A 27,938-nucleotide genomic window follows, 5' to 3' on the forward strand; every position below is an offset into this window, starting at 1 on the left:
AACTTCATCTAGTCATCATTTCTTGGGCCTTTCAACTCTCTTCTTTCCTGCTATTTATTTCAAAAAACCCTTTTCCGCTCTTCTGTCCTCATTTATTTTTATCAAATGGCCCAATCACAATGGTCTTTTTTTTAGTCTTGGATGTGTGTTGCAATTGATTTTAAAAATGTGCACAATTCCATTTATTCTGACATATATGGAATTGTGCTATAATTCTGATGTGTAATATAATTCTTAATATCATTCTCCTATTCAGGCTACTTATAAAATAATAACAGGTTCTAAATTCTCTGTACTCCTAGTATTTCTATGCTGATGCTCCAAATGTTTATGTTCCTATCCACCATTTTAAATTCTGTTTATATTATTATTAGTAGTTTAAATCAGACTGCATTCTTCTGCCAGGTGTTCAACAACTCATGTTACTCAAGATAGAAAGTCCCTGGATGTATCAGAAGAGTACAGGGGTAGTGGCAAATATGAACCTCTAAAAGAGCAACAAGCAGATACAGTGGACAACAATTTCTCTGAAAAACCTGACGTGCCAAAAGAGAACTTGAAAGGCTTTACTAAAGGTGATCATCTGCATTTATTTATTTAATTTTTTATTACATTGAATATTTTAAAATTACCTGAATTGTTCTATCGTTTTTGGCACAAAATAGATTTGTTCTAAATTTTAAAAAAATCAGACATATATTATAATTGATATTTACTACCATGGTCAAACACCTAGCCCTGTTTTTCAGGAACTTATCTTTGACGTCTATGGTAGAAATGCCTGGTAATTTTGACCCCAGTTTAGGACAACATGGAGAGCGCTTGAGATTTTATTTCTCTCTTCAACTATAGAGAAACCTATGCTGCCTATACGCAGGTTGATTGTTCATTCAGCTGCCAGGATGAAACCCATGGCCTCTAGAGATGTTAGCGGTGCTTTAAAAGACTGCATCATTAATTAAATGCTCTTTGTTAATAATCATAATTAAAAATGGAGCAGTTTTATTGCTATGAACAAGCATCAACTTAAGTGTCAAACCTTAGGAAAATAAGACAGAAAATTAATAATGAGAGGATGTCTTTGTCCTAACACAGAACATCTAGGAGTAATAGTTAAACTAAACTCTGTGTCATAACAGCCCATAGAGGGCCAAAGCCTACTATACCATCTCAGTTTTCTTGAACTATAGCTCTGGGGTGCAAGAGCAAATGTTCCGGTTGGACGTAATAATCAGAGCTTAAACTCGATGGAGATTCCTTGATATGGGACCACTAAAAGCTTATTTGAATCATGATAAAATAATAATTATTGTTCCTTTTATTAGCATTAAATGTAAAATGATAGTAGGCTGATTTTTTTCCTTTTTTCTGAAAAATTTATTTTTGAATTTTTATTTTGGTCTGTGTTTTGTTACAAATTATCATTTTTTATTATACTATGACTAAATGTAATATTATTTGAATTCATGTTGTTATTTTTTAAAAAAAGTCTAATAATGAGATGTATAATAATGTAATAATGAAAATATAGTGAAGATGAGTAGAGACTAGTAATTTCCACCCCTGTAATAATTCTCTAATGGGATAGTTACTGGTTTAAATTTCTATAAATGGGATGGTTGCCTTAAGAAAATGTGTCTCTGAATTTCAAATTTTCTTTATTAGCTCTGATAGTTAGAGATTGGACGCCTTTAATAATATTTGGAGTGGCAACTGTGCATAAGACAAGACTCTTAGCAATGCTGAGTGGTTTGAAACTTGAAGGAGAATTAAATGGATTTCATTTAAGTTTAACACATAAGGACAGAGTTCGTGGTACAAATAGAAAATGGAGTGAATCATCGCTTGCTGGGCAGCTGGCCCAAGCTATGGTAGTTGTCTTGGAAGGTGTTCCACCCAATCAACAGTAAGTTTTATAAAACTAAAATATTATTACTGAGTTTTGCTACTGAAATAAAATTTTTAGAAGCATTATCTTGTTAACTTTCAATGTAAAGCATAAATGCAAAGTCTCCTGTTTTTTAACGAAGACTCCTGTATTTTATGACTATCTATTGTTTACCTGTATATTCTCAAATTTCTTTGTATTTGTTGAAGAAATTTAAAAGAAGAAAATAAAAATTGGTGACAAAATATTCACTGATGGAAAAAATACTTCTCTTATTCCTCAACAGATCGTGCTATTGTCAGTACTGCAGTTTGTTGAGTATGAATTGTTTAAGTCGAGCCGTGATGGCTCGGAATAGAGCATTCGCCTTCCACTGAGGTGAACTCAGGTTCGAATCCCAGCGATGACTGGTTGATACGAATTCCGCAACTGGCTTCCACCGACCACAGTGCTGACGTGAAATATCCTCAGTGGTAAATAAATCACGGGTTAGAGTCCCATTGTTCTCAGGCTGCCTGTGGGAGGTTTTTGTGGTTTCCTCTCCACGTAACTCAAATCCGAGTTAGTTCCATAAAAAAGTCCTTCACGGGGCTAACTTCTCCCAATACTTGATCCAGGAGTACCCTTGTCTTCTGGATTTGGTTCAAAATTACAAGGTTACAGAGTTGAACATCAGTAGTTGTAAACCCCAAATTTGATCGGTTAGTAAAATCTCCGTTATTTTATTTCTCCAATGTTGGCAGGTATTATAATGCTATGCGTTTGCCTTATTGGCTGTGCAGAGTTAAAGAAAATTACTTTATAAATTCTAAAAGAGTTTTAAAGTCAATTTTATTATTATTATTTATACTTTAAAATTAAAAACTAATTGGATGAAGGTTTTTAGTGACTTAATTGATAGTTTATATCAGTGTTTCCCAACCTTTTTTGTACCATGCCCCACCTAAGCCTTTCTAAAATTCTTATGCCCCCCTATGTAACATATACATAATTTTTAATATTAAAAAAATCGTATTGTTCACTTAAGAAACTTAGGAAATTGTTAGCGAAACAAAGTAAGTAAATTTTCAGAACATATAATGAAAAACTAAAATTCAAATTCGAAATAATTTTAATAAATATTTTTCTATAATAATTTAATATTTTAATTAAGTTAGATTCTTGCCCTTGATGCTTGCTGCACGTAGATTTTATCTTAGGTTCCAATTTGGTTAGCCTCAGTCTCAAGTCTCCCCGTTGTGTTATATCTAGACGATTTTTTTTTTACCAATAAAATCATTTACAGCACTAAATCCACATTCAGCTAAATATGAAGATGGAATCGGTAACAATAGTTTTCTTGCACATTTGATTGAATTTGGGTATTTGTTTTCTGTTTCCTCACGAAGCCATGCCATCACTCCTTTCATATTAAATAAGGTTTTAACTGGCTCATCATTTTGCATTTCTGCAAGTTCTTCTTGATATATTTGATATATCAGACAAATCCACTAACATGGACTGCAACATCCATGTTGGAAAATAAACTTGTTTTAAATCAGAATATCTTTCTTTTAAATCAGCCGATAGAATTTTCAGATGATAGACAATAACAAGTAAAGGGGTATCATTTACTTCACATTTTTGGAGCCAATGAAACTGTTCAAAGTTTTTGTTGTTAATATATTTCTGACATAACTCAATAAGGGTAATGAAGCCATATATCTTCGCTTTTGCATCAACAAGGTTTTATTTGTTCCTTGAAGTTTCTTATTTAATATATTCAACTTTTCAAAGATATTGACTAAATAACTCACAAATGCTTTACCATCGACTGTAAACAGATACTTTATTTCAGGTTTGTCACTTAAAAAATCCCTAAGTCACATAATATTTATTGACCGCAATTATTTAAGAATTTGCTTTTTTCTTTTGATTTTGTCACCGAAATCTCGCATTGCATTTAAATGGCCCAGAGCAAAAGGTTTAAACTCATGTCGAGTCCATTTTTGAATTGCCCCCCTTTGCAATTAAATTGCCCCTTGGTGGGGCGTGGACCCCACGTTGGGAAACACTGGTTTAGATGAATTGACTTAAAAGTTTATGTGTTGAGAATAAGAAATAAAGATTGTTTACCCTTTATGTTATTTCTGTAAGCAATCATTTGATGAGATTTTCAATATCCAACTGTCATTTAAACTGTTTTCAACATAGTGTTTGTATTCAAGGCATTTTAATTTTCTAACGTAAGAGAGGTTTCTCTAAAGTTTCTTAATCTTGTGGTGCTTTAATCTCCAACATCCTTTTGAACAATAATTAGCTGTTGTGGAAGTGATTTACTTAAAAATGATAGGCTCGATTTTATGTTTGATATCATGCAATTTTTTAGGTTAAAAACAAGATTTCTTGAATTCAATCATAAAAAAGAGAATTCATAAGTAGAAAATTCGAGTTTATATGAGCTTTTGGAAATCTGCCTTAAATAAGTGTGCGAAAAGTTGAAGAAAAAAAAGAGCATTACTGCTATACAATGTTTGATTTTTAATAACTGTTTCAGCTATAAAGTGGCAGATGGCATTATGATTAATTTTCTATAGTGGCATACATTTTAATTCATATCTGCATAAAATAATGATTATCTTGAAATACTACATATTAAAAGCTAATTGTAATAATGTTCATTCAAACAATTATGTACTTTGCTTTCTTTAAGAACTGTTGTAAATATGACCGTTGGAAAATCACAAGCCTTGTACTCTACTCAAAATAAAAAGGGAAAAGATCGTAACTCCGCTTTGCTCACCATAGGACCTATAAATATTGATATACCTCAGCATCCTGTTGTTCTCCATGGGATGATGACTCGTAGTAGTCGCCAACTTTCAACTACATTACAGGAGTTAAGAGCAACTCGCCAACCATTGAGGCCTTGGTACATATTACATATTCCTTTCTCTGTCTTAAGATTTTTAATTTAGAATTTAAGATTGAGCATTATTATTGAAAATCGTGTTAACTAATTTTAATGCGGAAAATTTTCTTTGCTATCCTCTTACAATCTGTCATTATTCTATATCAATATTTCACCATTTGTTCGAATTCTCTTTTCATAATTCTCCACACAAATCATTAGTATTATATCAAATGCTATGGAAGTTAGACCCCAGTGGCTGAGCGGTAGCGCTTCGCGCTGTCGTGTCACAGGTACCTGGTTCGATCCTCGAGCCGGGCAAGGTTGACTCAGCCTTTCATCCCTTCAGTGGGTCGATAAATGAGTACCAAGCATGCTTGGGAACTAAACACTGGGGGTTCTGCGTTCGGTTGACCACCTGACCGGAACATCTGCTCTTGCACTCCAGAGCCCAAGGTCAAAAAAACAGAGATGGGCACAGTAGGCCTTGGCCCTGTAGGGCTGTCGCGCCACTGAGTTTAGTTAAGTCTATGGAAGTTATAAAGTTAAAATAAATTTCCAAATTTAAAAACCCTTTGTTTTGATAGTTAACTATTTTTTTAATATTTATTTTAAATATTTGTAAAAATGCTAAAAAAAAACTATCTAAGAAAACTTTTTATTACAAAAAAAATGTAAGTTACTACTTTACTAATTCTACTTACTAAGTTACTCTAATTTTGGATTAAGGATTTTTTAGATTAATTTTGAAATAAAATTTAAGTGAAATTTTATTACTTAATATCTATGTATTTTATCTTTTCATAATTTTAAACATGTTTAATCACTATATTAAAAAATTAGTTTTTTTTAATATTATTGATTCTATGTTACGGTTTAAATTTTTTTAAAATTTTTATAATGAATATTTTGTTTTAAAACCTTGAAGTGTGTTGTAACTTTCATTTATTTTATTTGCATAGCCAACAAATAGATGAATATAGTGTCGCAAATCATTCTCCCCAGCCTTATTACTTTAATATCTATGTATTTTATCTTTTCATAATTTTAAACATGTTTAATCACTATATAAAAAAATTAGTTTTTTTTTTAATATTATTGATTCTATGTTACGATTTAAAATGTTTTTTTTATAATGAATATTTTGCTTTAAAACCTTGAGGTGCATTGTAACTTTTATTTATTTTATTTACATAGCCGACAAATAGATGAATATAGTGTCGCAAATCATTCCCCCCAGCCGCCTTGGGATACTCCTCAGAACCATTTGTCTGAGCCAAATCATGAACCCATCAATCCTTTTATCATACAGTTCAGTATCATTTTAGATAGTTTAACTGTTGGGGCAGCTGTTCTACCATCTTTAAAAGCCCAATATCAGGTATAATGTTTTTGTGTGTTAATTAAAAAAAGTTTTTAATCTTTCTGTTAATGATATTTTCAGTATTATAATTAAACTTTTATTTAATTATTTAATTTTTATTTGTTTTGTAACAAGTGTTAAAATTTTTTTTATTTATGATTTTAATAAAAATGTTTTTTTTCATTGAAATTTATGTTTCGATATTTTAAAAATGTTAAATTTTTTTTTAGAACTAGTTAAAAATTGTATTCTTTAAGTTACGTGCTCTAGTGCAAAACATTAGATATCAAATTTGCACTCTAATGTACTGACTGTTGCTGGATGATATCAGATTCTTAATACGTGTTACATCATCCGAAAATATCAACTGAAAATAATATGGAATGAATAATATGAAGTTTGGTATTGAAACATTGAAGTGTTAAAAAAACAATGTACTGTGTGCAAAAAAAAAGAAGAAAAAGGTCCACTTTGAATAACTTTTGACCTAATATTTAGATTTTCAATCTTAATGGCTCTATCAAGTGACCTCAATTATCCTAATTAATAAATACTGACGATATTTTAAGTATCGAAATCAGACACAAAAACGTACTTTCTCTGAATAAACATACCTTTTTTTAGACGGATTTAGATTTCTGACTTCCGAAATATAGGGGTAGCTGCAATCTAGGAAATATGGTCCCCATAGTATGTCAGGAGAGTGATAAAAAGTTTGGACCTTTTAATGTTAATTTTGCTTTTTGTGTGTTTCGCTATATTACGAGAACTTTTTAAGCGAATTTTTGCACACAATTATAAAATTTGTTTATCTAAAAGTAATTCCATGCAAAAAAAAAAGAAATTTTAAAAATATTTTTTATTATTTTATTTACTAATAGTCGAAATTTTTTTTAATTATAAGATAAAATTTTTTATATAATTTTAAAGTATGTAATTTTACATGGTAAAATTTGAATGAAATTGGTTGAATAGTTCCTGAGAAATTTTAAATACGTAACTTTTTTAAAATTCAATTCCTCAGGAACTATTTAATGCTTTCGATTAAATTTGGTATTTTGCAAAGTAAAATTACATACTTTAAAATTATGTAAAAATGGTATACCTTATAATTCAAAACTTTTTCAACTATTATTAAATGAAATGATAATAATTTACTAAAATTGATTTATTGCGTAGAATTATCTTTAGATAAATGAATTTTATAATTGTGTACAAAAATTTTCCAATTAACTTAAAAAATTCTCAGAATATGGTGAAATATGCAAAAAGTCAAGTGAGCATTATAGGTCCAAATTTTGGATCGCTCTCCTGACCAAACTATGGGGACCATATTTTCCAGATTGTGGTCAACCACTATATCTTAGAGAATCTGAATCCGTCGAAAAAAAAAGATATGTTTATTTGAAGAAAGTATGTTTTAGTGTCTGATTTTGTAACTTGAAATATTGTCTACAGTAATTAACTAGCATATTCGAGGTTAACTCCTCAAACCATTAAGTTTGAGTCTTAGAAAGTGAAGATCCGATCATTAGATGAAAAGTTATACAAGGTGGTCCGGTTTTTTTTTTTTTTTGGCACACTGTGTGTACTTGAATTTTTCTTTTGATGAATTTTTTTTTGTAATATTACTTGCTGTGTTTTAGTTTTTTTTAAATTGGAGAAACTTAAATTTGTCAGTTATTCGGCATAGTGATTTGTAATTAAGAAATAGATTAAATTTAAATTTTATACATTTCATTATTTGGTGCACTGTTCATACTTGAATTTTTTTTATTATATTACTTACTGTGTTTTATTAAAAATGTTTTTTTTTCTTTCCTTTTTTTCCTTTTTTTAATTTGGAGAAACTTAAATTTGTAAGTTATCTGGTATAGTGATTAGTAGAGCCCGGATTTTGATGACCTAAAAAATCTCAATTAATGCCCTTAAAAAGTGCAAAAAATGCCCTTAAAAGTGCAAAAAATGCCCTTAAAATGCGAAAATTGCGCTAAAAATGCCTTATGACATGACTTAAATGGAGGAAAAATATTGAACTGAAACAATGTTTTACTCTTTAAAATTATTATGAGTCGTTTAAAAAAATATAAAGCAATGCAATACTTGTTCTACGTTCATTAAAGTTTGAAAAATATGTTTTATGTCCTAAAATAACAAAAAAAGGAAAATATATTGACTCCAAAACATTTTCATTTTGTATAGAAACTTAAATGAATATACAACTTCCATCTCATAATATTACTAAATATCAGAATTACAGTGGATTATTAAATTTTTTTTTAATATTTTGAAATGTAAACGAGCGTCTCTTGTCTGAAAGCAAATTTTTATACCAGGAGAAGCTTCTTTCAACGTCTACTGATGTTATTGGTGCTTACTTGAGAAGGACGGTCACACTTACTGACAATTCTTCTTCAATTTGAAAAGATGTTGCTTCACCTGTTAATATCCTAGAGATTTTCTTCATTGTTTGGAAGCCAGTGTAATAATAAAAAATTATAAAAAACAATAAAAATTGGAAAAAATTAACAAGAAATTTAAAAAATGCTTTAAAATGCAAAATACGCCCCAAAATTTAAAGAAAATGCCCTATAAATCTCAAAAAATGTCCAAAAATGCAAAAAAATGCAAATGTCATCAAAATCCGGGCCTTAGTGATTAGTAATTAAGAAATAGATTTAATTAAATTATATACAATTCATTGTGTTGGATTTTTTAAAATTTTACGCTTTGGATAAAATTACTTGCTGTCAAGGAGAGAACGTTTATCTGAAAAATACATAACCCAGATATCCAAGGTGTAACCTCTCTCAGCTTTCTCTTTCTTTGGAAACAGAGAAAATTTTGAAATCTTAAAAAAAATTCACAATCAACTTAAATAATTCATGGAGTATTAATCATTAATTTGATGATTACGCATCAATGTTTCAATCTAGTGTTAGGTATAAATATATTTTTAATGTAACCAGTCATATCTAAAAAAATTAAATAAAACTTCCTCACATATAAAATTAATAAATTGTTTTTATATCAATTAATATCTATCTTAAGCTTTTAGTTAAAAATAAGAACGAAATTATCAAACTGAAATTATAATTTTTATTATTTTGTTTGAATTCTTGAAAATTTTTAGTAAAAAAATAATAAAATTTAGATTAAAGAAATTAAAAATTTTACTTAGCGTATTTTGTATTTATTGTTAAATTCTTAATATAGATAAATGTGTGACTGTAAAAAAAATTTATGATTGAAATTCTGCTTAAAATTCAGCTTAAATTCTGCTTTCAGTATATTTCATTGAAATTGTGCACTGGAAATCTCAGGGAATTAGGTTTTGTCTAAAGAGTAGCCTTCCTGTAAAATAAATAAATTAAATTAAAAAACAAAAACAAAAAATAGGAATTTTTGAAGCATTTATGCTAAAAATGTTGATTGGTAAAGAAAGGAATTTATTTCACAGAAGAATATCATTGAGCTACTAGAATACAATTGGCAATTAGAATTTTGTGCAATATTAGATGCAAGATCTAATTAAAAGCAGACAAAAATTTCAATTGTTAATTTTATTATTTTTTTGTATTTCATTGCTGAGTATTACACTATTTTTAAACTGTTTATTTTGTAGATGGGACAAGTTATCAGTCTAGGAGTTACTGGAAGTAAAGCAAAATTTACTGTTGATTTACCGCAGCATACATTGAGCTTCAATACCAAAGTAAAGTGAACTCATATCATTAAAACTATATACTACTACTTGTATTACCATTTATACTGCTTAATGATGCTTAATTAAGGCAAATACTCCTATACTAACTTTAAGGAAACCGTGTATTTGCTTATTGTTATAACATCACTAGAAATCTTTTTATTGTACAAGTTTTTCCTGTCCCTCAGAAAATTTCTTATTAAATATATAAATTGAAAAAACTTTGAAGTTAGTTTTCTTTTTAAATAGCTATTACTTTATTTACTTTGCCTGTTTGGTTGTTTTAAGTCTTTTATTATTTATTGATTCAACAATGCTGGGTAAGCTTTTGACTTCTTTGGAAGTCTATTTTCGAGGTATAATGCAGAAATAGATGAAACTATTCCTGTAAGTTAGCATGTAAGTGTTCCCAGAATTTTGCTAATCTTGTAAATTTTTTTGTTGGTATTAAAAATTTCATAAATACCATATAACCTGGTGTATAAATCGACTCTTTATTTTTGATTATAAGATTCCAAATTTCTGGTATGCCTGGTGTATAAGTTGACCACTGAAAAAAAAATCAAGTGTAAAAATTTCTAAAATTAAAGAAAAAACAAAGAAAATAAATAAATTATTATGTCTTTAAAATTGTCACAAGTTAAAAGTATTTTTCATCAAAAACAGGAAATTTCCACACTGCTGTTATAGATGTCATGTGTCAAATGATACTAAACGCATTGCAAATTATGGATTTAAATGTTATTGTAAAATTCGTAACAGAATGTGGAATTTCAAATTCTTTGGGTGGGGATGAATCCATTTTTTCGTGGGGTATAGCAGATGAGGACTATGTAGAATCCATTACAGAGTGGAATCCGTATAACAACACCTGTAACATTACTGAATCCAACATAGTTGATGTTCTGGAATATTTAAATTTGTAGCTTTTTGTGTATGTTTTAAATTTTTTTATTGTGTTATATGTTTTGAAACACTTTTGAATAAATTATCTTATCGTATTTTTAATAGTTTTCTAAACATAATATAAAGTATTTTTTTCTGAAAGAACTTTATATGTAAGGAAAATTTCATGAGGGAAAATGCAAAGTTAATTGTATATATAGTATGTTGAAAATAATTTTTGAAATAGGTTAATTGATACAGAGTTATTCATATTTATCCTAATTGTTTTTAATCCATCCATATTACAGATCAACGAGTGTTCAATTTTATTACCATTGTCTAAGTCAATATGCTAATTTTTGTAAAATTGTAGGGTTTGAAAAGTTGACTTATTCACTGATGTATTCGGCGATTATTTAAATTTTAACTTCTAATTTTGAGTTTTCTATCAAAGCTTTAATTGCTAATTTCTTCTTTTACATTAAGGTTCAACCTTCTGAAGGTAATATGCCATCTTCTGCCAGTGTTGATTTACCGCCTGTGCATATATCAGCTGAGTACATTCAAGATCCTACCTCTACTAATACAACAACTAATAAATTAGAATCCTTTACTGACGGTGTAGTTCTGTGCCAAGGAAGTTATCTGAGCGCTTTAGCCGAAATTGGATCCTTTGAACATAGTTTAACTACTGACCTCCTCAATCATTTAGTTCTTGTTCAGAAAGTTTTTATGAAGGTTAAAAACTTTATTTTTATTATGATGTGTTTTTCTCATGGCTGTGATGTATTTTGTTTATATTTCTTATGCTTCATGTGGCAAGGGGTTTAACATATTGTGTTCCATGATTGAATTCGTGAAACTCATATATTTTTTTTTTGAAATTTAAGTAAATAACAATATTTGTAGAAGGAAAAACAATGTTTTTGTTTTGATTATAATTGTTATGTTTATTTAATTGAAGTCATTGGCCTTTAATAATCTCGTCATTATATTATAATCATTATATATCGTCATTTATTCTGAATATATACATAAAAGTCTGAAATAACAACAATTCATAATAGCTGATGATATTGTCTTTATAGCGAGCTCGCCGTTATAAGAAAATACACACATTTAATGTTAAAATAAGCAACAAAAGACTTAATGAAATAGACATATTTACCTCTCTTTATTTTATTTTAGACTTCCAATTTGATATAAAATACATACATGTAGAGTAGAGGACTTTTGTCTACAGGCTGTAGGCTGAATTACATTGCTCTCTACTTTTACAAATGGCAAAAATTTCTGTAACCGGATTGTTTGACGACAAAAATTCGCAGCAAGTTTATACAAGAGGAAAATCAAATAAAGTTCATTACCTTTGGAAGATTTTGATAACAGTGAATGTTATTTTATTTGTAAGTTTTCAAGAAAGGAAATAAGGGGCTATGATAAATGAGTGGTAAACAAAAGGCTGATTCTTTTGAAGTGCGCTGTAGGGTTTTTAAAAATAGAGGAAAAACTTTTATTTTGCTGGAAAATAACTTAGCTGGTTGTCGCCCTAACATTGATTTATAAAAATAAAGGAACAAAATAGTAAGAAAGCGATATTCATTTTTCTTTTTTTCTCTATTAATACCAGAAATAGATAAAAAATGTCTTCAATTTAAATCTTTTTCATGTATTATAGTTAATTTCCCCTCTCTGGCTGTGTAATTTTTTTATTAAAATAGATTAAAAATTGCATATTTTTATTACATTATTTAAATCCACATATATTTTAAAGTTACAAAAACAATTTGTCGAGTTTTTTCTTCTTTCAAAAGTGAACTAGATAATGAAAAATGGCTATCATCAAATTGAAATGGGAGAATAATCATATAGAAGCAAAATTGTGAGAATTAATCTTTGTTAAATTATGATTTATTTGATTAAGTACTAAGGTAAAACGTATATACTAATGAAAATATGCAAAATACTTAGTAATCATTCATTATAAAATGAATTTCATCAGATTTATCACTATCTGCAGAAGAATCGGTGAAGTTATTATCAGTTTTGCTATAACTATCTTCTATACATTTGATATCAGAGTCAGAACTGCTATCAGTGTCAATGAAATATTGTTAGGACTTTAAGTTATATCACTCCTTAAGTGCTTCGTGTCAGGCATTTTTGAGCCTTAAAGAGAGAGTGCAAAATGCTGCAAAATATGCATTTATATTTCACAGAAATATGGACAGCTGATGCGTAAACATTGCATAAAAGCCGAAATGAAACGATATAGGGAAATGAGCTGGAGGTTTCACAATTAAATAGACTAAAAGATGCATTCTTGCAGATTGCGCAAACTTTGTTACTTCTAAGTTGCCTGTGAAAATTGCATGATAAGCCTGAGAGGGTTAAACAGCAGAAAAATGTATTTTCTTAAAATTTTATGTAATAATAGTGGGTAGCTAGTAATTTCGAACTTGTTAAAAAACTTGCAATTATTGCATCTTTTATATTTCTTTGACAGTGATTTTAAAATTTATTGTAATATCAAATTTCTCGCATATCAAGCTTCTACCTGAATCCTGTTAGCATAAGCGCAGTTCCTTCTTTTAAATATTTACAATGACAGCACAAATGAAAGATTTAGTAGATAATATTTCTTTTCCAGTCTGACTTAAAAACAAGTTAGTTTAAAATTCAGGAGAAAGGTTTTAATTCAATTTAGTTTTTAACTGCTACTTTTGCATTTATAATTATACTCCTATTATTGTTTTATGACTAAACCTTATGCAAATTGCTTTATTATTCATTCCATGCTAAACTTCTGTACACTTTTAGGAAGTTAATGAAGTTGTGCAGAAAATGTCAGGTGCTGACAAACCAATTTCTTTGTGGAGTGAAGTTGAGAAGTCAACTCATATGAGACCCAGAAGACTGCTGTTTTCTCTCCTTTTGCGTCTAAAGGTATCTTTTCAAATTATGCATCATTGTATTCATTTTGCTATCAAATGATAAATTAAATAATAATTTAAAGTTTAACATTTTTAAAGTCAAACTTAGTTAATAATTAATTTTAAATAAACTCTGGATTTTGCTAATTTTGTTGCATTTGCAAGTTAAATGTGTAAATTAGTTTTAGTTATATCATATGAAAATGTTTGTCATAGGCTGTTTGTTGCTCAGGGGTCGACAGATTGGGTGATCTCTCAGGGTCACCAAAAATCAGTTGAATTCATAAGTTCATTCATGTGAATTAAATTTTAATTATCAAAATTAGAACTATATATATATAGTATATAATAGTAGTTACTTTTATTTAAATTTTCCTTTTTATTGAATTTTTTTTAAAGCAATAATAAACAGCCTATTTCCATTCTAATACCATACCTAAAGGTAAGGAGAATCTATTTTATATCTTTAAACAAAAATTATTGAGAACATTATGAAAGTATTTTGGAATTTTATTAATTGATCTATGGTAAATTGGTCTAACTTTTATGCCTTTTAACATTAAAATTCAAAGTTTCCTATAATATTTAAATTACCAGTAATAATATGTTTATTACATTTATCAACAAATTCAAAATATTTCTCTTGTTTACAGTGACATTCGTTAAAAAAATGTAACACCTGTGTAATTATCTACTTAATAATTACCTAACCTACTAGTAATTACCTACTAATAATTACCTAACTATAATTTAAGTTTTTAGCAGTTTTTTTTAGTTTTTTTTTAAAACTTTTGAATTAAATGGTAAAAATTGTTTAAATGACTTAAAGTTAATATGACTACAGAAATACTTTTAATAGGATTTATACATGAAATATGCATTTAAGGAAATGAGTACAGAATTCTTATATTAAATATGTATTTTAAAAAAAATATTTTAGGGTATTCAAATAACAGCTACAACACCTACTAGCAGTGCAGTGCGGCTTGAAACAGGAGCTGTAGAACTACAACTATCCAATCGAGTTCAAAATATGTCATCTAGCTGTCCATATACCGGTATTCCATTTTATTTTATGATATTTTTTTAGTATACTTATTTTGTAATTTAGATTCTTAAAATTTAACTTTGTGTTATTCAAGAAGTTATTAAGTATTATTTGTTTATGTTTATTTTTGTAGGTAATTACATCAAACTTTTTGGCAAGGCTCAAGTTGATGTCAACCTTGCTTTAGGACAATTGATTAAAGTAATTTTTTTAATTAATCTTTCTGTTATTATTGTTATTACCTTACACCAGCTTATATACTAATAAAAAAGAGTATCTTAACATTCTATTTCATTTTTTAAAAAAAAATTACAAAATTGCCTGACTAGATAAATGTTTTTATGTAATTAGTACAAACTGAAATTTTGCCAAATATGATTTATAAGCTACATACAGTTATTTTGACTGTTAAATGTAGCTGCTGGGAAATATGAAATTCAAATTTCTGGAAATGTTTAGGCAGTATTCAAGACGAGACAATTTTATATAACAAAATATTTACACTGAGTATTATATTTATTTAAACTTCTTAAAATTTAAATATGTTTACACGATATTCTGAAAAAATGTAATTTGTTTCTTACATCTGTTTACCTCGTAAAAGACAATTGAGTGATAATATAGGCATTGAGTAAATAGATGGTGGGATACTATCATTTTTATTGTAATTAAATAAACTAAATACTTTGCAATTAACTCTCTTTGTAATTGAATACTTAATTGTTAAAAAATTTTCCTCAAAAATTTGTTTCTACAAGCAATTAGAGAGAATGCAATGAATGATTTTTAGTTTATAGTTATAAAATTTTTTTCTCTTTAGAATGCTTTGTTTGAAGAAGCAGAACCAGAATTTCAGCAGTTTGCTTATTTTAAAACAAGAATTTGCATGAGAAATGCTCTTCAAGTAAGATTATGGTTATTAAACTCTTTTAATTAACTAATATATTTTTATGTTTTTAGACTTGTATGAATATGTTCATTTGCATTTGATATTTATAGAAGAGATTTATCGTTTTCTGTCTAGACATAAGTATTGATTCTTTAAACTGTAAACTCTTAAATCGAATTTATTTATTTACTTTATGTATGCAGTTTTTATAAATAAAGTTAATGACAAGTCCTACAGTAACGTTTGACTTAAATTTTTATATTTAATTATACAAGTGAAATATAATTTACTACTATTTTTATTGGAGGGAACAAATAAAAGTAACTTCCTTTTACGTTTAATGTGCTTAGCAACTTCATTTTGTTTCTGACTAAACAGTATTTAACATTGAAAATATTGTATTGTCTAATTGTGAATGTTATTAGTATTTCTTTACTTGTACGCTAAAAATTTAAAATTTGTATTATTCTGCCCACTGATGAGCTAAATTCATCAAGAAAGTTTAAATGATACCATCTACTTGAGTATAGGTTATATTAAACCTTTTAGCTTATTTTTATTCAATATTCTTAAATGAAAATCAATAATATACATTATAATTAAAGAAAATTGTTCAAAATGGGTAATAGTAAGTTAACTTGTGCATGGCACGAGTTCATCATGAACAGACCAGTCTTATATTATTAACTATAATACATGAAGATCACATTATTTTGATCTATTTTATGAGAAAGCTTAAGTTGTAAAGTTCAATTTTGCTGAACTAAGTCTGTCTGATAATTTTATATTAAATTATAAAATCTCATAATTATATATTATGTTACTATTTTTACCTTCATTTTTCGGATTCACCAATTTTTCCTTCTTATCCAAATCCATTTTAATGGTTTTAATTTATAGCTTTTAACCCTTTATGGGCCAAAAACAATTTGAGCTAATTAATGTAAGAATAAGAATTAAGAATTATGGCTATGGTAATGTAATAAGAGTAAGAATGGAAATATGGTATGGTATGGTAATAAGAATAAGAATTATGGCTATGGTATGCACATTCAAAATAAAGTGACCTGCATTATGTTCATGTTTTTCAAAATGTAAAGTTATTGATTGAATATATTTTGAGGGATAAAAACTAAACTCAGTGGTGCGACAGCCCATCGAGGGCCAAGGCCTACCTCAGTTTTCTTAACCTTGGGCTCTGAGGTGCAGGAGCAGATGTTCCAGTTGAGTGGTCAGCCAAATGCGGAACCCCCAGGGTTTAGTTCCCAAGCAATGCTTGGTACTCATTTATCGACCCACTGAAGGGATGAGCGGCTGATTTTAAGAGATAAAGGCTATTACAAATTTAGTAGTTTACATTAATGTTAAGTAGTATATATAGTACATGTAAATCAGTAGAACAATTTTTCTCCTGCTCCTGAAAGGTTTAAATAATTTTGGTGTTGAAAAATAAAAGTTCCATATAGCTGCAACATTAATTTTTAACACTTTTCAAATTTTAATTTTGTTGGCATACTTGATTAAGTTTTTTTTTCTTCAATGGAATCATATAATGGTCTTTTTTTTTTACCTTAAAAAGGATGAAATGATTTCAAGTCATTCAGACGACAAAGAAGCTGTTTTAATCACCTTAAATAGACCATTGATATACATTCAGCCTATTGCGCTTGATAAAGGTAACTACTTTGTCTCAAATTTAATTTATATTTATATCTTTCCATCATAGTCTTTCAATGATAAGTAAATATAGTATATGTGCTTGAAGCATTTGATTGTCTTATTTTTTACTCTTTTATATTTCCAGCTGTACTGGTCTGGCTTAACTATAAAAATGCATATGAATACTGGAATGAACAGAGAGCCAGTCTTAATAAAGAGGTTAGTATGTTTTGATGTGTTTGTTCAAAACATTTTTATTACATTTAAGATAAAAGTTTTTCTTTACGAATTTTTTCTTTCTTTAGGTTTTGACTGCAACTCAACAAGTTTTTGAACGAGTTCCTCAAATATCACAATTAGGCTCACAAGCTTTAGGGACTTTGTTTCTTCAATTAACTGTTGACGATATGGGTATTTGTTTGCCTCTCAATCCATATGCTGGTGTGAGTATAATTTTATTTTATAATATACTTTCTTGAGTTTAAATTATTATATAAGTTTATAATCACCTTTTCCCAAACGCACTTTTCTAGCTAGCTAGCGCTATCAATAAATTAAAAAAGCTAAACTCAGTGGCACGATAACCCATTAGGAACCAAGGCCTACAGTGCCCATCCCAATTTTCTTGACCTTCAGCTCTGGGGTGCAGGAATAGATGTTCCAGCTGGGTGATTAGTCAATCGTAGAACCCCCAGTGTTTAGTCCCCAAGAATGATTGGTAATTTATCAACTCACTGGAGAGATGAAAGACCAAGTAAACCTGTCCCGGTCCAGGGATAGAACCTGTGGCTCAGGAGTGGAAATCGCTACCATTCAGCCACCGAGCCTTTATCACTGAACTTATCCTAATGTATTTTTCAGTGTGTCCAGCATGCATAAGTTGAATGTATCTAAAAATTTATATCATATTACTCTAGTTTCAAAGAAAGGGTGGAGGATTGATTTCGACATATTTTTTTATTTTAAATATTTCCGTTATATTAACAAGTAATTTTATTGTGGAAATGACATATTAAAATTTGGATAACTTGTTTTGAAAAGTAATGATTTAAATAAAATAAAACTTCAAAAACTCAAAGCATTATCAAAGCCAAAAATATGGGTGGTTGGTAACAATTTAATATTGAAATATTTATATATTTATATATTTTTTTTGTTTATGATTATTATATGTTTTAGAACAAGCACAAAATAATAGTAGATATTTTATTTAAAAGAACGTTATTGGTCAGAATATTTCATGGAATGAAGTCTTCATTGGAATAAAAAAAAATAGAAAAATATTAAATGTGAAAGGCCAGGAGTCAAAATTGACTTGAGTAATAGTTAACATTTAAGTTATAGAAGTTTGACGATATTAGGTTATGATATTTCATCCCTTTTTAGTTTTTGTCCCTAGAAATATTTAGATATCTTTTATGTGACTGAAAGATAATTTATTAAAATTTTGAATTAAATCAATAATATATAATTGGGATGTAAGAAAAATATCAGACTCGTAATGTTATTGAAGTTTTGTTACTGACACAATAAATGAATCAGTTTCAGATATGCTTAAAAAACCATAAATGCAAATAAGCTTACATTATATTCTTGTGGGATTTTTGTAACATCTGATTCATCTTTTCTTGTCTAGATCTTTTTTAAAAAAAGCAATCCTTATTTCTTATATTTATAGCAAATATTATTAGAATTTAAAATGTATGATTAATAATTGCACATTTAGTTATATTTTCAACTTTTGTTTTCTTTTTGCCAACAGAAAAAAGATGGATATAAAAAAGTACGTATTTCTGCAGTTAAAAATTATTTTTGAAATTAAACATTAAATATATTTCAATAACTACTCTCTAGGGTGTATCACAGAAAACTTTTTTTTTTAAATTCAAAATTTCAAATCTGTAGAAAATTATCATTTAGATCACATGTTTACCTAAAAAATTTATATCCTAACTTAAAAAATATTTAGGTCTACAAAAATCTATTCCATATTCATATTTTTAAAACAAATTTAAAATTTTTCCTACTTTTGACTTTAAGGAAAAGGGAACTTTATGCCCATTTCGAAAATCCTAAGTATATTTCAGTTAAGCTACAAATTATTTGGTAATTATGTGACCCAGTTACAAAACCTTTTTATTGATCTACTACACCATAGAAAAATTCTATTTCTTCTTCTTTATTTGTAGAGCATGCAGTAAGTATTTGTATTCATTATTGTTGCACTTGGTTGGTTCGCAAGTTTTGAAAGGCGATAATAACCAATACTGCACTAGATGATAAATAATTTGCACTATTAAGAGAAAATATTTAAAATTAATTAATCGAAACTTAAATTAGAGAAAATAAAAATTTAACTTGTGAAGTTGAAAGACAAACTGTTAATAACGGAGAAATCAACTATTTTTAAAAAATTTTAATAATTTTATCTGCAATTTTTTTAAATGTTTGGTTAATTTTTGTCTGCAAGGCCAAAACAAGTCTTAAAAAAAGTTTTTGATGATACCTTGTGTCCTTAATTTATCTGATTCATAATTATCTTATATATATATTTTGTGACTTTTTTTTTTAAAAAAAAAAATTTTATTGTCAAAATTTATTTTAGAATGTAGCCAATAAAATGTATGATACTGAACTGAAAGCAGCAGTTGTTGTAACATTGGAAAGTACAAGGATTTCTGCTTGTTCTTGTGGCTCTCTAGTTAGTAAAGCAAAGTTTACAGGTATGTTAAGGCTTTTTGTAACGTGTGGAATAATAAACATGTATATTACATTGCACTACTTTATATTTACTTTTCTCTTTCTAATTTTAAGCTTGATTTTTTTATATGTATCTATAAATTTTATTTGTATGGAAAAGCAAAAGTTTTAATTGAAAATGTTTAAATATATGTTATTTTACATCGATTTAATGTATTGAAAAAAAAGCTTAAATATTAAATATTTTCTCATCTAAAAGTAACTTTTTTCTAAGGAACTAAACTAATGAATTCTATTTACTAAGGAGGAATTTTGTGTATTATTGAACTCTAAAATGGCATTTTTGTATTACAGTTAGATTAAATTATATTTGGCTACCTTGACTTATATATATATATATGAGGGTCATTTTTTAAGTAAGAACCTGTTATGTAATGGAGTAAAAGAAACTTTATATATGAATGTAAATTGAATCATAAACTAAAATAGGAGCATTTAGTCACTTTTTAACATAGTACCTTTTTACATTGAAACATTTGTACAGTCGTGGCACCAGCTTTTAGATCTCATCAAAGAACTCTGCCGCCAGATCGTTTAACCAGTTTAGTAACACTGTCCTTCAGCATGCCCTCATTTTCAAGTTGGTATAACAAATAAATTCCTTAAGCTTCAGAAACAGGCATAAGTCTGATGGTGCTAAATCCTTCTTATTCATGACTATAAGCCGTCCAGATTGCTCTTTATTATCATAAAGCCTATACTATTTATGCACATTTCCATCATTCATTACACTTTCACCATAATCTTTAACATGCTGCTAGTGAGTTTAAGCATTATGAACTTTTATTGCATTTAAAAGCCAAATAACTGAACTCACTTCACAATCATCAGGATTATTTATTGACATGGTGGCAAACAAAGCAGTATATACCTACAGCCTATACCAGCAGAGACTTAAAATGAAATAATCGCTTAGGGAGATACTTGACAAGAGTTGTCGAACTTGAAGTGACGTCACTTGACAGGGTGAGCAGGCATGATGAGCAATTTGTTTTTACTTTAAAAATGACCCTTGTAGTTAAGTAATGACTTAGTATTTATTAAACATTATACATTTTTGTTCAAAATGAATTTGAAACAGTCTTTTAGATTGATTAAATATTTCCTTCAAGAGCATTTTAGGGGAAATTTTTTTTCTTCATAAATATCTATTTGTATTTTGTTTGTAACATTTTATTTCATTTCTAAAATTTTTTTTTAGAATTTGTTACAAAACTATTAGATTAACTTCTCGATATATTGATATATCGAATATTGTTTCATTTGATGAAGTGTAGCTGGTTCTGGATCTTGCGCTATTAAATTAAAGTTCAATTCAACTCAGTTGATTTAATAAATATGTAATTTTTTAATTTTTAGTTCAAAGATTTCCTCTTTTACTTCTTTGGTTATAAATTTAACTAGTTAAAATTCATAATAAAGAGAGTTATTTACCAATTTGAGCTGAGATGGCTCATTAGTTTAGGCACTGAACTGTCATTGTTAAGAACTAGAGTTTGATCCTCAGTGGCAGTTTGAAGCCTGTCTAGCATCAGATTGATGGAAATCAGTGTTTGTTTGGGAAATAAAAGGAGCTTGTGAATTGTGCTGATCACATTGCCACTATCATGCCATTTATGAAGTTGTGGAGCTTTAAGCTCCATGACCCCCCTACTCCACAAGGAGCTGTTATGGGAATAATTTTTTATTTACCAATTTAAATTAGTTATTATTATTTTAACTGTTGTTAAATTCATTTCAATTCAATTTTTTTATTATTATTTGTTAGGCTTATAAAACAATGTTATCCTGATTAAAGATGAGATAAACTTTAGCTATTGTAATTTTTTAAAAGTAGCATGTTGCATTTTTATACTAGAATGCAAAGTTTTAAAAATGGGAGAAATTTATTTTTTAATTATTTTCCTAGGACTGTGTTTTAGATTTGCTGATGACTTTGAAACGTCACTGGATGATTGGAAACCAGATCCAACAGATTCCAATATTATGAATTTATGCGTGGTTTCAGAAGGGACCTATGAAATTTGTTCCAGAACAGTTGCTCCTCAAGGAATTGGTACCAATTATTACATTTTAGTTACACAATTTTAATATATTGTTATTTTAAATGTTTTTTTTTTAATTTTATAATAATATAGTCTTAATATTAAAATTAAATTTATAAATTTATTTTACTAAAGTTTATGAAAAGACTGGTCAGAATCTATAGTGCAATAAAGCCACTGTAATGTTGTTTCCATTTAGCGACCAGATTACTTGTATTTCATTTAGAGTATTCCCTTCACTTTATAATGTAAGCATTTGATTTGAATATCTCTTAACATATTTTTTTTAATTTATTAATAGCTAATGCAAAGTGGATTTTGAACGTCCAATGGCAAATGGAAGGTGTAGATATACATTTAGACACAAATATTGGGAAGCAGTTGTCTGCGTTATTTAAAACATTAACAGCTATTACAGGCGTTGAAGATGAAAATGATGGCATGGATTATATGGATGGGGGTACTGAAGATGCAAATCATCATGGCCCTTGTGTACAGGTTTGAAAAGATACTTTAATAATGATTATGACTGTATTAATATTGATATACCTAATTATAAAACAGATATTTTTATTGTATAAAAAAGCTTTTTGTTTTATTTCTGGCAAAATTATTGAAATAAAAATATAACATATTCTGTACACATATATGCTAAATGTTTCAAAATAACGTGATCAAAATAAAGGAATAAAGCAGGCTGATAAAAAGAATTTCCAAAAAATCACATTGTAACTTGGAGTCATAAAATACTCCAGATCCAGTGAAAGTGGTTGCAAATTAACATACTAGGACAATAAATGATTTTTGTTCTACATTATTTTATTTATACTTTTATTTTGACACATGTTCCACCGTTGTAACCAATACTATGACAGAAAATCATCAAAGTTTTTGCCGAATGTCTGCAGACAGCTATTAGTGAAATGATAATTGATCTCTTTTCTCTAACCAATTATGTTACATCAATGATACCAGGTTCATCTCAAACGCACCTTCCTACTGCAACAATTCTTTCCAGAATTAAACAGATGGTTTGTAAATAAGTATTTTTTTTTTTTTAAAAAAACTCATAAAGTCTATAGAAGACAAATTTGATAATCATGGTACTTTTAGATTAGAACTCTTCTTTTCATCAAAGCATTCTAGTGGCTCCAAATATTGTTTGCAAACCCATGTTCCATTTTGACTTTTAATTCTTTTTGTTTGCTTAATTTCATTTAAGCTCTGTTGTTTAGAAACACCCTATATAAGGGCTGGGATAGCCTGATTGGTAGGGCCCATGTCCAAGAGGTCGTGGGTTCGATCCTCTTTGGCCGAAGACTCCCTGTGTAGTAAATGGTGGCTGATGCACACTAAATCTGTCAAGTCACAAAGTCCTCCATGTTCCCATAACAAATCAATACCTCTGAGGGTACTGATCAAGGAGTTCCCTTGTCTGTTGCCTTGATTGGTTCAAAATTACAAGGCTACAGAGTTGAACATTAGTAGTTGTAAACCCAAAATTGGTTCGACCGATCAACGACGTATATAAAATAAAATAAAACACCCTATATACAACATATACAGGAGTTAAGATTTTAACATATTATTCATTTTCTATGAAACTAATGTTAATGAGATTGATAATGCGCTAAGACAAAAACCTAGGTACAATAAAATTTACTTTATTATCTTTTGATAGTCAGTTATGGAAAAATGAGGAACATTGTAAAAGGGTTCATATAAATATATGTCTGATTTTTATAAGCTGTAACAAGTGTGCTAAAGCATGATAGTTAGTCAGTCTCTTGGATTATACTGCCACATCTTTATGCTTTCTATCTAATTAAAATTAATATTCCTATTTTCTGTGGAATAGATTTATTTATAGATTAGATTTTATAATTAGTCTTTAATATTTCATAATAAATAAATTAAAACTATTAAAAATGCATTTAGTAGATTTAACCTTATAGTTAGGGAGTTGTTCATGAAATTGTGAGGAACCCTTCTGGCCTACAATGAACTGTTGTGTTGCTTAAATCGTATTAGTTAAAAATTCCCAAATTTGATAAATTGATTTTTATGTCTAATTTTATACTATAATATTTTAATATTTTGTACCAAAGAATCAAAGAAAGAAAAGCATCCTATAAATTGGGTCTATATAAATCATACTACTATCTACTTGTACAATAATATCTACTTGTGAAATTTATTTAAGAGTTTTATACAGTATTAATAATATTATTATTTTATTATGTTTTATGAATGCTCAAGAAACGTAAACTATGTAATGATTGATTGGACAGAAAATTGAAATAAAAGAATTAGTGTTCAATAAAATATAATATTCTTACTTAAGAGGAACTTAATGAGCACAATGATCTTACTACTATTTTGTTTCCCAATGAATATGATGGTTAAATAATATGGTTCATAAATTATGTGGTTCATAAATTACATGGTGAAGTGAATAATATGGTTATTTGATTTAGAAAGCTGAGAACACTTATTGTTGATTATGTTGTATGAAACTAACCAACTTTCTTTTACTATGCATCTTAAGTGGACTACTGTTTTCACTTTTGTATCAATTTTTTCAGTTTTCTTTTTAAATTTTAATTAGGAACCTGTGATTGCTAGGAAAGGCAGTACTTTTGTAGAAACGCTGCCACCTTTAATTTTGGATCCCAGCTTAGATGCTAAAAAGAGATCAAGACTCATTGAAAAAGAAATGAATGAACAAGCTAAAATAATAAATGATCTGAGGTAAGAAGAAATCTTAAATAATATGAGATACCTGAAACAAAATACATAGCCAATTCACATATTTATTAACAGAAGGGGTGAAAATAAATATTTTAAATAGTGTTAACTGTAGTTAGATGCTAAAAATTTTTTTTCTTTGTTGGAAGGAAAAATAAAATAAAATAAAAATTGTTATTTAAAAATGTTAGTAAATAGCATTTTTACAACAAATTATTTTGAAAGATTGTTTGTTTAAAGTATAATATTTAGAAAAATTTGTAGTATTTTATTAAACCTATTATTTTACTGTACTATCAACTTATATAAAGTGATAAAAAATTTTGTATTTCAGTTGTATTTGATCACCAAAATCAAATAAAATATTTTTTTTGTTATTTTTTGATTAAAAATTAATTTTTTAGCTCTACGAAATTTAAGTCTAATGCAGCATATTTCCAATTCAGAAAAAAACTCTCAACTCAGCCTTATTGTGTTCCTTCATTTTGTGACACTCATTACACATATTTATCCTTTCAGATTGCTTGGTGCTAGTCAAAGCACTATTGAGCAAGAAGTACGCCGTCTTCATGAGTTAGAGACTGCTGTATTCAATGATTTTAGAAGGGATGTCATTAAAAAGCTACGCAGACAAAGTGTAAAGGTAATACTTCTCTTACATTGATGTAGATTAGAGGAGGAAAAACAGTATAAATAGCTTTTGATTTAATGCTTCATATTTACATATCTTTTGAATGGTATACGTAAACTATGCTGATTAAAAAGGACTAATGTTGAGATTAGGTAAAAAGTTAGGCACAGAAACAGTTATTTTTTTGCATCTTTTTTTATGAATTCACCAATCTAAAGAATAAGAGAGCAGCCAAAGTTATTACAAAACAATAAAACATTTTTTATCATCTGTTTTAATTGTTTTCATTTTTGTATGCATAATCTCTAATCTGAAATAGAATTGTTTGTTAAAAAAAAGTTTTACCTCTTCAATCAGCAGCATATCAATTATAATTATTAAATATTAATATGACTTAATTCAAAAACTGATATCCCCCAAAGAACAGTTTATTATAAATTTGCAAATTAGTTTTATTTTTTAATAACTTGTTTTTTTATTATTTTAAAATGAAAGTTTTTATTTGTAATTCAAATTTTTCCAGTGGATTTAAAATGGAATATCAGAAAAATGGCGCATTCAGTTTCTTAATTAACTTTTTTCCTTATTAAATGATTTTGAAACTTTTGACTTTTAACCCTGAATATACTACTATTAAATTCTCAAAATCATTTTATTTTTGCTTGCATATTATCTGAATATTAAGATAACTTTTTTCTGCAATACAGTTTCTCAGTCCTTGAGCTTAATGAGAAGAAAATTCTGAAGTTTTATTCCTATAATTTTATCTGCTAATAATGTTCTAGTAACTTATTAATTAGTAGAAAATGAAATATCACTTAACACTTAATGAACGCATAATGTCATTCGTTTTGAAATATTTATGTAAAATTAATTCACATTAAATTTTTGTTCTATTTAAGTTTTTTTTAAAGAACTGAACATTGTCTAGGAAATAAAATTATATGTTTATTAAAGTCTTACTTTTAAATTTCTTAATTTTTCTAGAATTTTTAATTAAATTAGTTTAAAATTTAAATTTGAATGTAAAAAAGGGAAATTTGTCAATACAATGTGAACATTTGCGAACCTAATTTTTTTTTTTTTTATGTTTAATAAATTAAAGATAAAAAATTTTATGAAATTATGTATGTAAATACAACTAGATAAACTTGTTTTATAATTGTATTTAGAATGAGCCCATAAATGCAAAACTTTTAAACTTTATATTTAGTTTTTTAATTCTGTGTTACTGATTATTTTTGTAATTGTTTAATGAGGATAATTATGTTGCTTGAGAATTAATTATTGAAAATGTTATTGTAAATTTTTTTCTATAGATTTTAAATTTAATATAATTTATGCAGTTAACTTGTGTTGCATGATTGTTCAAATGTTTAGTTTGATATCAATTTGATGGCATTTTTTTTGTACACAAAATTTTACTAATAAAGTTTCTTCTTAAAAAATAACTTGAAAAAAAACATGTGTTTCGAGTTCTGTTATTTGTCTTGTGAAATAAAAATCTATTGAACTCAAATTTCCATTTCTGGTAATAATAGGCAGAATGTGTATATATAGAGATAGTATTTTGATGATCACTGCTTATTTCAGTTGTTATTTAAAAGATAAATGTTTACTATTTATCTTTAATCCTAGCAATTATGTTTGTTGTTTAACATGCCGTCTTTCAATTTATTTAAAGACTAATGTTTACAATTATATGTATATATTTTTAATACTTCTTTTAATTTTTTTTTCCATCTTAACTAGGCCACTTCATTTAAAGACAAATTAGGATTAGGAACTCGGTCAACTGCTGGTCCCTTACAATCCATATCATTGTTTTTCCCTGATGCTGAAGAAAGAGCTGAAATTGGGTAACAAATAAAAAAAAATCATTATAATCTATTTCTTCTATACTGTTCCAAAAATTTCTTACTTATTTTAATTCAGTAAATTTATTTTAAATGCTCTAAATATAAATTTTAACTTATTTAAACAAATTATATCTCATTAATTTTATGAATAAAATAAGTAAATCAAGTTCTAACTACATAGAATGAAAAACAGGCATTAATGTGTTGAGTAATTTTATTGCCTGCAACTTTTTAGACCTCACAATGAATAAGTTATTCATTTTATATATTTATGAAAAAAAACTAAATATGACTATAATATATTTTTAGTTTATTTTAAAAGTTATATATATTTTATATTAGTATAATAAGATTATTTTTAATGTTCTTATTATTGATTATTTAGAGTTTCTTATACTATGATCTGATTATCTTTAGATTATATCAATTTAATAAAAATTATTTACCCTCTTACTTTAAAACATCGAACTGTTTCAATACATAGGTGCACCCACAGGTTTCAATAAACAGGTTCAAACAAAATATATATTATATTGATTTAAAAAGAAGAAAAATTCATTAATTAATATAATTTTTAAGAATTCAAATGCTTTTATAATATTAATTAATGTAAAAAAATTTGCTTTGCCTCAGA

At 27.6% G+C, this 27,938-nt stretch overlaps 1 protein-coding gene across 1 annotated transcript in view; it reads left to right on the forward strand.

Moving 5' to 3' along the window:
• LOC107451210 (transmembrane protein KIAA1109 homolog tweek) overlaps positions 1-27,938 on the forward strand; it is a gene marked incomplete at its 3' end in the record, with an annotated part of 102,147 nt that overhangs the window by 40,989 nt on the left and 33,220 nt on the right. The window contains 20 exon segments of the mRNA XM_071181348.1: positions 406-575; positions 1,666-1,906; positions 4,581-4,799; positions 5,976-6,159; positions 9,767-9,856; positions 11,219-11,470; positions 13,553-13,678; positions 14,606-14,723; positions 14,847-14,914; positions 15,534-15,617; positions 17,182-17,278; positions 17,407-17,480; positions 17,567-17,704; positions 19,024-19,044; positions 19,867-19,984; positions 21,931-22,077; positions 22,368-22,564; positions 24,675-24,817; positions 25,334-25,457; positions 27,198-27,304. Of these exon segments, the coding sequence (XP_071037449.1) occupies positions 406-575; positions 1,666-1,906; positions 4,581-4,799; positions 5,976-6,159; positions 9,767-9,856; positions 11,219-11,470; positions 13,553-13,678; positions 14,606-14,723; positions 14,847-14,914; positions 15,534-15,617; positions 17,182-17,278; positions 17,407-17,480; positions 17,567-17,704; positions 19,024-19,044; positions 19,867-19,984; positions 21,931-22,077; positions 22,368-22,564; positions 24,675-24,817; positions 25,334-25,457; positions 27,198-27,304 (2,718 nt within the window).

This window comes from Parasteatoda tepidariorum, chromosome 5 (assembly GCF_043381705.1).
Source record: "Parasteatoda tepidariorum isolate YZ-2023 chromosome 5, CAS_Ptep_4.0, whole genome shotgun sequence".
Lineage (NCBI taxonomy): Eukaryota > Metazoa > Arthropoda > Arachnida > Araneae > Theridiidae > Parasteatoda > Parasteatoda tepidariorum.